Here is a 15,961-nt window from a genome sequence, read left to right as displayed (position 1 = left end):
AAAATAACTCTTTGGTCTAGCTGAAACTTAATTTGAGCATTTATGTATACTCAATACCTGTATAGTTTTTGCATAATTTGACATAATAACAGCTTGCATGGAAATGACGAACAATAGAAATACACAGTTTATAAATGCTAATTATCTTGGTTTTTCTTACTTTATTTGGGGCAAAATATGAAAATGCTGAAAGAGCTTTTTTTTCCATGTTTGTTCAGATCGTCATAGTTTAAACCATAATAATTCATATTTTTTATGATAGATTTACATATTTTAATATTGAAAGTGTAGGGCTGGGACAAGAGTAAACTAAATCATTGCATAAAAGGCATTGAAAAAATTCATGAAAGCGTAGTAAAACTACCCTAGGTTTTATTGCAGTCTTAACTTTTAATAACAAACGTTCTCTGGGACACTCTACCGATCAAAAATAAATACTTTTAATCAGCAAGGAAACATTCAAATTCATCAAAAGTGACAGTAAAGGCATTTATAATGTTTATTTATAATGTAACATTTGTAATGTTTATTTATAAAATGTATTTAAATTTATAATGAAAAGATTTCTATTTCAAATAAATGCTGTTCTTTTGAACTATCCTGAATAAAAAATGTCACGGTTTCTGCAAGAATATGAAGCAGCACAACTGTTTTAACATTGATAATAATCAGAAATGTTTCTTGAGCAGCAAATCATCATATTAGAGTGATTTCCGAAGGATCATGTGACACTGAAGACTGGAGTAATGATGCTGAAAATACAGCTTTGCATCACAGGAATAAATTACATTTTTAAATAGATTGAAATGCAAAAGAGTTATTTTAAATTGTAATAATATTTTACAATATTACTGTTTTACTGTGTTTTTGATCAAACATGGTGCCTTAGTGAGCATAAGAGACTTTTTTTTTTTTTTATCCCAACCCCAAACTTTTAAATGGTAGTATGAAGTTGTAAAAGTACTAATAAATGGAAGCAAATTAATCTAAATCTAATGTGAAGGCCTCTTGAAACTACAATATGCTTACAAACTCTGAGGTAGTGTGATTTTGAATCCCTTTCCTATCATTATTTGGGATAATTGCAAAAAACTTAGACTTATCAGTGCATTTTAAAATCAGTTAGTCCCCCTTTAAAATGCTTATTTGCTTGGGAAAAGATTTCACCAAAGGATATTAAATGCAGAAAAATTGCCATTTGTTAAGCTCAAATGATGTGAACGGGAAGCTATAAAAGGATTTGACGTTGTACTGTACATGTAACAAAGGATGTTTGCACATTTAATAGGAATGGGTGTGTCCGCAATTACTCTTCTCTGGAGGTGGCATTAGTTCCAGGAGCTTTTGGTTTCACTGCCTGCACACGACACCACATGTAAGATGATCACTGCATGACAGGCCCCATGTGAACCACACAATCATTCACAGCACTTTATGTGTGTATGAATACTCAGTTTCAAAATAATACCTTTTATGTATCCGGGGCATCATTCATAACATAATTAAAAACAATAGGTAACATGGAGCGTAAAGGTTAAAGCGACCAACAATACGGTCATATGGGAAGAATGAGGTTTTTGAGGGGCTGCTAATGCTCGGAATAATCTGATGAATCTCTGAAAGTGTTTCATGGGAAATAAAGTGCAGAACAGCACGTTCCCACAGGGCAAGCACTGTGAATGAATATGCCACAGAAAAATGAGCAAATATTAAAGAACAAGGAGTAATTTCGCATGCCAGGCTCCATTTACTAAAATATTTAACATGTGCAGAACTTGTGACTGACGTGATACTTACTGTATATTACTTTTTCTTATAAGTTGACCAGTATTCATTTTATTATGTGAAATATACCATAAAATATGTTGGGTATGGTTGCAATGTTGTGGGTTTTTTTGGTTATTGAGGTTTACATCGGTAACACTTCATTCCAAGCGTCCGCTTTAGACATTCTGCTGACTATTTGCAACTCCATGCCAATTATTTTCCTTATAATCATTAGATTATTAGTAGACTGTCTGCTTAACATCTGCTAACACTTTTTGATACTCCTCAACAGACATTTTACTAAGTAACGTTGCAACTACATGTCAACTTATTTTACTAACCTAACCCCTACTAATGCTCTGAGACTAGTTTCAAAGTTACTTATAGTTATGGAATATTCCTAGCCTGACTTCGTCATACTCATATTCTAGTCAGAATGAGTCTGATGCTGCTCCATAGGGCTTTGATTATGAGGCGTGTCTTAACCGAACCAGGGGAAAAAAAAACCCTGCACTCAATTGGATAGACCTACAACCAATCAGAGCAACGCAGTAAGTGACGTATGTTGAGCTACACATAGTTGTCAACAGAACTGAACTACACGCACGCTGGAAGAAGTAGTAAAATAATGAGTGTTGCTTCTTTTACTTGGTCCTCCATGAGTGCGACCAAAGGAGAAACCACAGCGACCACAGGGCTTTCATTGCGTCCCATGATCTTCTTAGCGACCATCGGAGCCAGCTGATAAATTAAACTTTTGCCGAATCCCGTAGGAAGGACGGCAAACACATCTTTCCGGTCGACAAATGCCTTGATTGCAGTTCTCGGTTCGTCTTTTAAAATGAATGCGCTGTCGATTTCTTTTACAACAGACGCGATAGCGTAATCTCTACATCTCAGTTCTCCAGCTGCAGTCATCTCTGAGGGAAACCAGTTCAACCCAAGCGCTCTTTGATAACGTGATGATTACGCAACTGCAGATCATCTGTCCATCATCGTATAAAGCCCGCCCTGGCAATTTGATTGGCCCGATGATTTCTGAACCGATCATAATTACTCCTCAATGGATCGAGTCCAGACCGAACTTCCCGACCAAAAAATGTTATGGGCGGGGTTCGGGCTGGCATCCAGGTTAGATACTATATTGCTAGCCTGACTTCGTCATACTCATATTCTAGAAAGAATGTGAGTCTGATACTGCTCCATAGGGCTGTGATTATGGGGCGTGTTTCAACCGAACCAGGAAAGAAAATGCCTCTGCATTCAATTGGATAGACCTACAACCAATCAGAGCAACGGAGTAAATGACGCATGTTCTTCATTCATCTTTTTCCGACCGACAAATGCCTTGATCGCGGTTCTCTGTTCCTCTTTTAAAAGCAATGCGCTGTCGATATCTTCCATAACAGACGTGATGGCGGAATCTACACGATTATTGTTATTTCATAAACAAAGTTCGGGAGGAGCACGTTCAAATAATCAATCCAATCAACTTGTCATCAAACAATACCATGTCTAACGTTACCCTATCAGCATGAGAGGAAGCATATTCACTCTAACTCACCTAACACTCCTCGACAGTTTTTCTGCATCCCTCCACCACCCCGACTCCTCACTCTTGGCTTGTTCTTTCACAGCCAGGAATACGGGGGAGTAGGCCTACTCTGGGTTCGGGCCGAATACCGATCACGGAGCCCTCTCCTCGGACAGCACGTCATATACGCATTTATTCTATCTGACTTATTTGTAAGTGTGAACTCGTGAAATCTCAATTCTCCAGCAGCAGAACTTTGTTGTAAACGAATTCAACCCAAGCGCTCTTTGGTGACGTGAGGATTACGTAACTGCACCTCATCTGTCAATCATCGTATAAAGCCCGCCCTGGCAATTTGATTGGTCCGAACATTTTTTGACTGATCATAATTACTCCTCAATGGATCGAGTCCAGACCGAACTTCCCAACCAAAAATTGTTGTGGGCGGAGTTCGGGCTGGCAGCCAGGCTAGTATATTGCAGTATTTATTATAAATGATTTATGCGTAAACATCTTTATTTTATTTTATTCATGTACACTCGTAATCTTTAATCAAAATAACTTCCCCTCCCTCTTGCAGCTGGATCTCTTCTCTGATGATGTGTTTACTGGCACGAGAGCGGGGCAACCTGTCACTCACATGAGATCCACCAATAGCAAACCACAACCATCCAATCAATTCCTGATGGACAAAATCAAGCCCCGCCCTACATTTGTTCTTGATCCAGAAGCTGTTTCACTCGGATACGTCACAATAGTGAAGAAAAGACTAGCACAACTTCCGATTCATACCAACTTTAAAAGGGAATATGAAATGCAGCCTGTATCTTTTGATATTGGCATCAGAGACTGCGATTCCAGTCACACCCAGTTGAGAATCACAGCTGTAGTCCATCAACACATCATTTCAAAGCACAAACTAAGCCCGTCTTCTGCATCTTTCCTCTCAATATTGAACTGTCTGAAGCCTTAGCGTTCAAATGACATCTCCGGAAAGAAATAGGCTGGTTTTTAGCAAACCAAGACGACGCACCAACTTCACCATTTCAGCTATTCAGATCAGACAGAACAGAACAAAATGGCCTCTCATTCACAGATGGGAGGAAGCAGTGCATCTCGCTTCTATGCTGCTGGATGGATATTTCTGCAGTGGAGTGACAATGTCTGCTGCTGAGTCCTGGACAGGTTATGACTATGCCCAGTGCAGAAGATTATGCTCTCAAAATCTTGGACAGAGGAACAAAACCCCTCAGCTCATATCCAGATTGTGCCAGTATGACTTCAGCATAATTCCAGCTTCTGATATTACAAAATGAAAACCTATGCACAGAGGAGGATGGGGGGGAGGGGGAGGGGGGGCATCCCATATTGCTTTCTCTTGTGATTTGCAGGCATGTTTTAATATCATATTCTGTGTTTGCTCAAGCTTTGACTGAAAAGCATGTAATAAGGATGAAAGCACCAAGTATAGAACAGACTCAGAACATTTCGGCTCTTTCTACAACTAAAAGTCTTACAAAATGTAGATGGCATTTTGGTAGCAGATTAAAAGTGTTAAACACTTTGATTCAGGCCTAGCTCTGATTTGTTATTTTTTTGACTCCTGATAAGTTTCACTAAAAGGTTTTAAAATTTCACATTGAAGCTAAAGAGCAGACTAGACAGACAGACAGACAGACAGACAGACAGACAGATAGATAGATAGATAGATAGACAGACAGACAGACAGACAGACAGACAGACAGACAGACAGACAGACAGACAGACAGACAGACAGACAGACAGATAGATAGATAGATAGATAGATAGATAGATAGATAGATAGATAGATAGATAGATAGATAGATAGACAGACAGACAGACAGACAGACAGACAGACAGACAGACAGACAAGATAGATAGACAGACAGACTGGACAGACAGACAGATAGATAGATAGATAGATAGATAGATAGATAGATAGATAGATAGATAGATAGATAGATAGATAGATAGATAGATAGACAGACAGACAGACAGACAGACAGACAGACAGACAGACAGACAGACAGACAGACAGACAGACAGACAGACAGACAGACAGACAGACAGATAGATAAATAGACAGACAGACAGACAGACAGGGGGTTATTGACTTTATTCTGAGGGAGTATTTTTTTGTCCAGGATATATTATGTTTTTGTTTGAGCAATTTCGTCAATCTGTTCTATACTATTGAAAATGGAAAAATATTAAAGTCAGTATAGCTTAACCAACATCCATGATGCCATTTTGTTACCAAGCATAAGCTTATGTGTCAAGGTTAATATATCACACATTTTGAAAACATTTTACTTAGGAAACATATGTTTGAACCCTTTATAATGTTTATTTTTATTTAAGGTGAGAGTTATTTGAATGTTAAGCTTAACCTACACCTAATGACGTGTTTTACAGTCATTACAGCAGCAATTTTGTAAAGAATTATATAAACGTTTTCTCAAAATATATGAAATCAACATAAGAAAGGGTTATGTGTTTAATACGTTGCCAATGTGCTTTAAACTAATTAAATCAATATTAAAAGATCTTCTCGGATATCTTTATTTGCAAATGACAAGTGGAAGCATCTTGTTCCATGGACAAATAGCTTGGAAATTTCCCAAGATTAATATTGGCGATAGCTGCAATGAAAGAGCTGGAGAGGAAGCCCGCGCCTCAGTGACGTTCATTCTCCATCAGGGATCTTTGTTTTGCATCGCTTCCCAATTTGCATTTGTTTCTCAGGTTTTCCATACGACGCTCCAGCCGCCGAAAAGCCCCGAGCGCGCAAAGGCGCATTCCAACATTGGGGAATTTGGAATAGTTGAAGCGGGCGCGAGCTGAAAGAAGGAAATTACATGCGTTCGCCCCGCGTCCCAGACAACCACTCGCGGAGACACGTGCCATAGAGGTAAACAGCAGAAAGATTCGCTCGACAAAATTCACCTCGCGCTATCGATTCAGCTGAAGATAAAGTAGCCACGGTTAGTTCATACAGCATGTCGGATGTATTACCGTATAACGAGGACAAAATGACTCATTATGGCAACGACGGGGACGAGGAACACCTTTCCTTCACCTGCCGCCTCCAAGACACCAACAACTTTTTCGGTGGCAACCAGAATAAACGACCACCAAAGCTCGGGCAGATCGGGAGAAGCCAAAGAGGTAACGCACAAAGCCTTTGTTTATTACACAAACAGATGATGCGAAATGCCATGTTGCGCTTCACGATTATGCCTTTACTCACGACATGATCATGTGTCAAATGCTTAAACGCTCTGTTTTATGCTTCGGTGTTTGGATTCTGATACATTGCGCCATTGCTGTTGTATTAAAATTCATGGCAACATGGAATCTCCGTCTTTGTGCCAGTGCATAGCGTGAGACAATAGCTGATCTGTGAGTTGGTCTCTCATCATCAACCCTTGTGTCTCTGTTCATTAACAGTCAATGAAGAAGAAAACGATGGCCAAGCACTGGACAAGAGCACAGAGAAATCCTCGTCGGCGTGAACGGACCCAAAGACTCCTAACCTCTCTGATGTGTATATCCAAAGACATTGTGAAGAGGCTCTCTCTCCCATCTGGCGACAAGCACTCCACACATTCTCCTTTCCCTAACTCCATTGTCCAGGGTTTACAGTGTGACGGGGCAGCGGACTGAACCGGCGGTCCGGAAGAATGGCCCAGGGGGGCTTGAAGGATTACTGTGTTTTCCAAACTATACTCCGAGATATGTGCAATGACAGGGTTCGGTCTCATTAAAGAGACTGGGCTCTACTTTTCTTTCTTTTTTTTATTATTATAATGAAGCAATTTGATAGACTGAGCAGACGGTACCATTAACATCAAACCAGTATCTTCCCGCTTAACCCAGTAGCCTACTGGTGGTGTTAATGGTATACTAGCAATGTCCACCTTTTCTTCCACAGTGGACCTCCAAAGAGGTTTCACCATGTATGTAAAAAAACAAAACAAAGCTATTTATTAAATCTTTGGATACATATTTTGCAGTGTTGAAGGTTGAGCAAACGTTTTATATAGTAGACCGATGACGAGAAGTGACTTTTGCTTTGGATAAATGTTTTGTATGTAGCTTAACTGTGATTCTCGTGATCTGCTTCGTTTCATTTGATTCGTTTGATGTTCGGATTCGATCTGGAATGTCAGTTTAAAGACAGTAACCTTATAATCTTAAAGTATATTTACTGTAGATGTGCCAAATTATCCTGAGAGAAACATATATTTCTGTGCTTTCTTCACGGGTATATTAATATTGGGTGGTCATGTTTACAGGGCTCTTTCATACTTGTGATGTATTCTAGTCATGCATGACGAACCTCAAGACCTTAAGAACGTCTTCTTGAATATAACGTATTTATCTCACAGAACATTTCTACGGAATATCTGTTATAATAAAGATTTTGAGAAACATTCAAAGAGAACGTTTTTTTTTCTCTCTCCCCCTGACACATCTCTAATGCTCGGCTGAAATCGGTGCGTGTGCACAAATCCAGGGGACGTGACATTTCCGCCTCTGCCACAAGCTTTCAATGATTCATGGTTTGGGATTAGCATTGTCAAAGCGCACCATCTAAAATCCAGTCCGCTGAGATCAGGAGGAATCACGTGGCGTGTCAGAGCAAGTATTATCTGCAAACTGTACGAGTGAGTTTCCCAGAGCTTCTCCTGCCAGTCTGGAGGTAAAACGCTGGCTGGATGGGCTGCCATGGCAACAGATTCACCTCTCATGAAATCTCCATTGTGTCCACCAGGGAAACCACAGCAGAGGATCTGACAATGTGGATGAATATTCAATCCACATGTTTGGCTGCGTTCACAATATTGTACGCTGTGGCATGTGTCACACTTTTATTTGTCCTTGTTACATGTAGTTACTGTAGTAATAACGGTAACACCACATTTTACAGTCCCGTACCCCATGTACGTTAATAACTAGGAACTAACCCTGAACCTACCCCGCAACCTAACCTTAACCCATGTAGTTGCCTTATAATAACCAGTTCTTTCTTAGGTAAGAACACTGCAAGTGCACATACTGTAAAATAAAGAACAGCCATAATAAATATAAATTATGCATTATTGCATGCAACTAACCCCCTACCCCTATAGTAAGTATATATAGGTAATTTTTATTACTCAGTACATAAATGCATAATAACACAGCCACCTATAAAATAAAGTAGCCTATCCCTGTACTAATGCACTAAAGTAGCCTTGATACAAGTGCCTTTTACCTATTTAGCACTATGCCAAAATTATAAACCACCCTAAAAGGCATAAACGAGGACACAGTTGGAGATAGAGACATTTCCTAAAAAGCAAAGAGCAGTCCGAGGTTCTATGAATTTGTGTGTTCAGATTGTGACATTATCATGCGTTTTAAAAATGTCACAAGCACCAGGGAACACCATCTCAGCTGAATAACGTTAGCTCCTGCCAGAAGGCGTTATGCAATGCACAAGGGAGGCCGGCACTGTGTGGTGGCAAAAATTCTGCCGTGTTTGGTAGAGACATGCAAATAATATGGCGCCTGATTTGCATTTGGCTTCTATGTTTTGCTTTTGTTTCAGCGGGGGCTCCGGGTTTAGATTTCATGGGAGCGCGCCGACTGAAGACAATATGACTCGAACATTTTCAAACGGACGCCTGCAGAGGGCTATATGATCAGAACAGGGAAATTTTGTTGTGGGATTGGAAATAAGTTACCATTGTGATTACTGAAATGTTCTTTTATGTATTCTTTAATGTCTGTATGAAATATCTGTTTAGTGACTGTGGGTCTAGCCCATGCTAGGAAAACAGTCCAGCCCCTGAACACAGCCCAGAGTTGGCTCCAGTCTCCGAGTTCAGCCTCATCCCAGATTTCAATCACGAGCCCCAGAATTCAGTAATAAGTCCGCTCCAGCCTCAGAGTTCTGTATCGAGGACCCATAATCTACATTGGAGCCCACTCTAACCCCTGAATCAGCATCAGAGCCCACTCGTACCTGTGAGTTACCTTTAAATTTACCTCCAGTCCTTGAGTCCGTAGGATAATCCCCACCAGACAAAGAGTCAGCTCCAGAGTACAGTCCGGTGAAAGATCCAGCCCCTAACCAGAGTCCAGTGAAGGCTCTCATCCCAGAGCTCAGCCCAGTACCCATAACCCAGCCAAATACTTCCAGGCCCCGAGGATTCAGAGACCCCTCTACCAATGATTGTTCTCCCTGTTATGACGGTGGCCATAATGTGTGTTTAGTCCGCACACTGCTCTCCCACTCGTATCGAAGTGGAGGTATTCATCCCAGTAATTCCTGTTTGCCCAGAGACGACCAGGGAGGTCTTTTCAGAGTTTTCAGTTGAAGGTTGTTGCCCAGTCTTCTGTCTAAATGCAACCACAGAGGCAGTTCCCAAGTTCCCTGTTTGTCCAGAGATGACCAAGGAGGTCATTTTTGAGTTATCAGTTTGTCCAGATACGACTACGAAGGACAAGTCTGTCTAGATACAACCATGGAGGTCGTTCCCTAGTTCCGTTTTCCCAGATACGACTGAAAGGGTCGTCCCCGAATATTCTGTCAGCCCTAATACGACTAAGAAGGTCGTCCCCGAATTTTCTGTCAGCCCTAATACGACTAAAGCCTAGTTCACACTACATGATTTTAAAACGTCGGGCTGTACTGTGCGGTTCACACTACATGACTTGCTCTGTGAAATCAGGAGTGTTCAAGTTGTTGAGCTGTTCACACTAGAGTTCTCAACGGGCCTGAAAATTACAACCCGACCCGACCCGGCCCGTGGCTTTTAAAGCCCGGACCGATGTAACCCGACACATCAACATGAATTATCTGCCCGAACCCGACCCGCAGCCCGACGCCACCGCGTTCTTTTTTTTTTTCCTCATACACGTATTATCATGACCAGCAGACGGGAATTCAAATCAAACTTTAATGTTCACGTCTTTTAACAGTTTTGAAACAAAATAGGCCTACAAACATAATCGTATGCTTATAAAGCATCGTGGAGGAACAGTAGTGCGTGCACAGTGGATGGACTGAGGTGTGCTCTCCTCTCTTCAATGGTACGGCCAGCCACCCGCGATCCACGTTGCACGCAGCAGCCAGACTTTCTTTACGGTGAACAGCCGCGATGTTTTTTTTTTCACTGAGCAGAAAAGATTAAGCCCGAGGTCCGACCCGACCCGAGTCATTTGCTTATATTTTGAACCGAACCCGGCCCGAACGTCCCGTCAGGTTTGTTGGGCCGACCCGACCCGTTGAGAACTCTAGTTCACACCACACGACACAACGTGATTGATCCGCAACAGGAGGTAACGCACTACACGAGTTGACACACGGTACATCTCATGTCCAACATCATAAAGGCATTCATGCTCCTGCCACAGTTCGATTAAATTTGGCTCCAAATCCGAAGTCCATTGCTTTCTTGACGACAGGTTGCTCATCTTTCTGTAATCTCGTCTTCTTCCGTGTTTCTTTGAAAATCGCGTATTTACCCGCGTATACCGGTGACCTCAACCCATGCCTTGCTCTGATTGGCTGTAGCTCATGACATCACGTGAGGTTAAGTCGTGCGACAGCTCTGGATATCTAGCATGCTAGATATTTTTCTGGGCTCGGCGACGCGTCTGCGAGCGTCTTTGATGTGTTGTTGGCTCTTTCATACTAACAGATTGGCGAGCGTTCATCGCCCGCTAATCCCCCGCGACTTGCACGCGATAACACCCTGACCTGTCGGCGAGCTCAACGATTTGCAATTCGGGCTTAAAATCATGTAGTGTGAACAAGGCTTAAGAAGGTCGTTCCCAAATTTCCCCTGAGCTAACTGCACCGCCAGTGCCACCCTGGAGGCCACCCATCCCGCCGGCACTGCCCGGGTCACCGGCTCCCCACAGGCCACCGGTCCAGCACCAGGACAACACCGGTCCACCATCTCCAACACTGCATCTGCAACAAATAACACTGTTGTCCACTGCCATTCCTTCGACAACTAGCCATTTCTCAGTTTCTCACCTGCTTACTTCAATTGTCTGCCAAACCTGCAAATAAACTTGTTATTTGGATTCTTCCTGTGTTGCATCCTTCTGTTTTTGGACATTTAGTACATATTACATAATATACATAAAAACCGCTATTATTTTATTGCATTTATCATTACATTTAAATTAATTACACAAATATTGTTTTAAACAGATATAACCCACAATAAAATATTATAATAAATACAATTATTACATTTACACATATAAATGCTGTTTTAAACATTTTATAAAATTGCCTAATACAGCATTTAAATCATTGTTAGTATATTATTCAATCATACGATATACTGTATACAGTCTGTCACACTTCTCTGATCAAACTGATCAAGATCATCTGCCGGTTTTAATTGTATATCAGTGATACTGAAGTTGCAGTGGATTTGTTTAGAGGCTGCTTGTTATTTTGCAGGGAGTCTGAGTCAGAGAGGCTCACTCAGTATGTACACCATGAACACCAGAAGGCTACACACACTGTTGGCTGACTGGACTGTTTCCATGGTTACCATTACAGGTTTTTGCTCTCTTTGCTACTGCAAAGTCGTCAGTGGGAAGTGTACGAGAATGTTTCAGAGAGTGATTTTTGGTGCAGAGGCTTCAAAAGAAAGCATTCGGATAACAATTATGTATATATTTTTTTTTTTTATGTGAATAATCGCCTTAAGCCCTCTGTGGAAATCTTTCAGTCTTGCCGACCGACAGTCTCTGGAAATGAAAATATGATGGCAAATATGATGTAACGGAGCTACAGCTGCTAATTAAAATATCAAAAATCATCCTGCGTTCCTCTGATTGGCTTTCGGTGGAGGATGATGTAACCCTGGCCTATTGTGTAGTTCAGGTTCTGAGGAAAACAAGTTCAAATGCACCAGCCTTCTACATCTAAACACACACCACTAACAAACAGAAGCAGAAGCAAAGCCTCTCAATACTATAGAGGTCACTTCACAAGCTATTACACATAGAGATCGCTTTCAGGATGGAACAGAGTCGGCGCTTTGTCTCTCGGTGGCACTGTGTAAAAGCCCTGGGCAACATGGCTGGTAACTGTGTAAGTCAAGCTCTTGAATAAAATATGTTGGCCCAGATTGAAATCCACCATTGGTCACTGGATTAAACCAACAAGTCTAAAAGACGTTGTCCCAAACAAACTATTAGATCATCGACTCATTCCCGTCCTGGTGGCAGGATTTGAAATAAAGCACATGACGAAGCATTAAAAATTAATTTGGGGTGGTGAATCGAGCACAACACCATTCTTTTGTATTACTTCCCCTCATATTGAGTTCTTAAGAATGTTAAATGTTAATAAGAAACATTTCAGATTATTGTATTTACACTATAGTAGATTATATATACGAGATGAAAGGGCACCAAATAGCTATTGAGTATCAGTAGGCCTATTATAAAGAAACTAATGTATTATTAAGAATGTAATAAGGCGGTACTGGGAACATGTTATTGGAGAATGATTGTCTGTCAACCCACACAATAAAGTACTCACCTCTGGTCATTCCAGTCAGAGCTCTGTACATGATGTTTGTCTCACGTTTACTGGCGAAACAAGTCAATAATATTGCATATCAAATGTTCTTTTTGCAGTTTTATTCAGATAGCACGACTAGACATGTTTTTACGGAGCCTCTAAAGGGACATTTTCCTCCCATCTCATATTATTATATTTTTTTTACTTCACCATGTCCCTTTAGAGGACAAAAATAAAAAAATATCCCACAATTTACTTAAAAAAAAATATCCAAGCTTTATGAGTTAATAAACCCTGATATTTTGAAGGCCAAAAAAAAGCACATCCATTCATTATGAAAGTAATTCATATGGCTCCAGGGGGTTAATAAAGGCCTTCTAAAGGCCCTCACACCTGTTTCTGTTAAGTTTGGTTACGTTCCCCATGTATGTAAGCCCTGTGTTTTATTCCGTTCCTTTGTCTGGTATCCAGTGCCGATCCTCCCTATACGCAAAGTACGCAAGTTGCATAGGCCCCCCGAACCACCAGGGGGCCCCCTTGCTCTCAAAGATGTTTTAATGCCTAAGTCTGTGTGATTCATTGATTTACAATGATTATGAAAACATAATCGCATTTAAAGCGGTGCGCTGTCGCCTCCAAATCCAAATCAGTTAAATCATGGACTGTAATAATCAGTCTCGTCTTGCTCGATACTAAAAAGGAGTTAAAGGGTTAGTTCACCCACAACTGTCCTTGTCCAGAAAGGAAATAAAGACATCATCAAAGTAGTCCATGTGACATCAGTGGGTTAGTTAGAATGTGTTGAAGCATCGAAAATACATTTTGGTCCAAAAATAACACGTCAGCAGAGTCTTACGTCAGCGGCGGCACTGAACGCGGATCCACAACAGAACCAGAATACACACACACACACACACACACACACACACACCAGACACACGTCAGCAGCGTCTTACGTCAGCGGCGGCACTGAACGCGGATCCACAACAGAACCGGAAGACAATACAATGCTGAATAAAGGCCTAGTTTTTGTTATTTTTGGACCAAAATGTATTTTCGGTGCTTCAACACACTCTAACTAACCCACTGATGTCACATGGACTACTTTGATGATGTCTTTATTTCCTTTCTGGACAAGGACAGTATACCGTACATACATTTACAATGGAGGGACAGAAAGCTCTCGGACTAAATCTAAAATATCTTAAACTGTGTTCTGAAGATGAACGGAGGTCTTACGGGCTTGGAGCGACATGAGGGGGAATCATTAATGACATCATTTTCATTTTTGGGTGAACTAACCCTTTAAAAGCGTATTGAACTGCGAAAAGTGGCTTTCTGTGCGTGGAGGGCTTCTGGTGTGCGCTTAAACGGAAAAATACGCACAAAGATATGTCAGAATGTCCGTCTCTGGGAGTTTTCACTTAAACACATTCAGTTATGTCTTAAGTGAACATAAACAAAACTGTGCATTTGGTTTTAAAGTGACAGTAGCCTAATAAACCTGCTGCTGTCTCTCAATTAATGTGAATCAAACAACTAAAGAAAACAAGAGAATCATTAACTGCTCTTCACTGAATAACTTTAGTAACTTAGGGAAGAATTGATGTCTATTTAATTATTTTCTAACTTTTTCTATTGTAATTGTCCAATTGCTTGTAATTCATTTTTATTGTATTACTGTTTCAACTCACTGTTGTTTGTTGACTGTGAAACAGCTCTGAAAGAACAGATTAAGGGTTTGAGGCTTGAAGGTCATTTTGGGGGTTTTATGAACGCACAGATTTCCCTTAAAGGTTTTGCTTAGGGCCCCCAGAAGCCTAGGACAGGCACTGCCGGTATCCTTGATGTTTATGTGGTTGTGTATCTTTTCTCCTTGTGATTCTCATGTTTTCCTTGGATTTTGATTAAAGACTTTCCATGGATATTCCTTTCGTCGTGTGCTTTCGTCTGTCTGTAGTGAAGGTGCATTTCGTAATCTTTCTATCTTTAGTTGCCATGGACACTTGCGAAGTTCGTCATTATGAATAGCAAAGATGAAAAGAATAGGTTTTCCCTCTTTCCCCCAGTTACAAATACTTTTGGGAAGAAAAAGACGCCTCTCAACACAAACTGATGTAATCTTCAGACACAAGCAGAGCGACACTATTCAACAAGAGAACAAACCAGAATCAATTCCTTATTAAATTAACAAGAGAGCCAGACCAGCAATCTTGATAGTGAAACACTGAAATACTCAATCAAACAGCAAACAAAACGAGAGCTTATAATAAAATGTAGATCTAAATATATAAATAAAACCATGGTCTGCTATTTTTAAAATTGAGTCAGAAACCTCTGATCTATGCTATGTGCCGCATTACTATTTATTTATTTGAGTAAATAACATCTTAAATTTTAAATAACTTAAATATTGGGTTTTGTTCTTTTTAGAAATAATTTACAACAATGTTAGCAATAAATGTGTGAATACAATAAATTAACTGAATAAACATAGCCTATATTTTTGTATTTTGTGAAATGTTTGAACACATAATTAGCATGTATGACTTGAATTGATATTCTAGTTGCTCTTCTTTTGTGCTCTACAGAAGAACGTCTAACAGACAGAGCAGATCAATAGACGGTTTCCCCCTGTTTAAATATACAATGTCTCATTCTTCCAGCCAATTCTGTGATCTGTCATTGAGATCCGCATGTCTGAGAGAATGATCCAGAAGTGTTGGGCAGCATCTACAGGCAACGCAGAGAATTACTCATGTCAAAACTTGCTCTTGTAGCCTATATAAAGAGCATTCTGTCATTTAAAGACTTCTGAGTTTTAACAAATATGCTGTGATTTAGAAAAATTAAAAATACAAACACTAAGATTGCTGTTATGTGCAAAGAAGAATGTGTGAAGAGAGTTATACAGGTCTTTGCGTAGTATAGCCTACAGCAATATATAAAAGAGACATTTAAATATATTAAAATAGTGAATTTTCATTTGGCACTCATGGATTTGTTCAGATAGCTTTAGGATGTACAATTATATAATCACATTTACACAATACATTTTGTATTACATTCGTGGAGATAAAGAGACTTTGAGA

At 40.3% G+C, this 15,961-nt stretch overlaps 1 protein-coding gene across 1 annotated transcript; it reads left to right on the top strand.

Moving 5' to 3' along the window:
• The first annotated feature begins 5,954 nt into the window (after nucleotides 1-5,954).
• Nucleotides 5,955-7,758, top strand: camk2n1 (calcium/calmodulin dependent protein kinase II inhibitor 1). The gene is made up of 2 exons (XM_056236664.1): nucleotides 5,955-6,490; nucleotides 6,773-7,758. Exons 1-2 carry the CDS (start codon nucleotides 6,322-6,324, stop codon nucleotides 6,835-6,837), a joined length of 234 nt encoding a protein of 77 aa, XP_056092639.1. The 5' UTR covers nucleotides 5,955-6,321; the 3' UTR covers nucleotides 6,838-7,758.
• Nucleotides 7,759-15,961: the final 8,203 nt, after the last annotated feature.

Source organism: Rhinichthys klamathensis, unplaced genomic scaffold (assembly GCF_029890125.1).
Source record: "Rhinichthys klamathensis goyatoka isolate OS25496 unplaced genomic scaffold, OSU_Roscu_1.1 h1tg000461l_1, whole genome shotgun sequence".
NCBI classification, from domain to species: domain Eukaryota; kingdom Metazoa; phylum Chordata; class Actinopteri; order Cypriniformes; family Leuciscidae; genus Rhinichthys; species Rhinichthys klamathensis.
The sequence above is the reverse complement of the archived record's forward strand: the minus strand, read 5'-3'. Positions and strand labels throughout refer to the sequence as shown.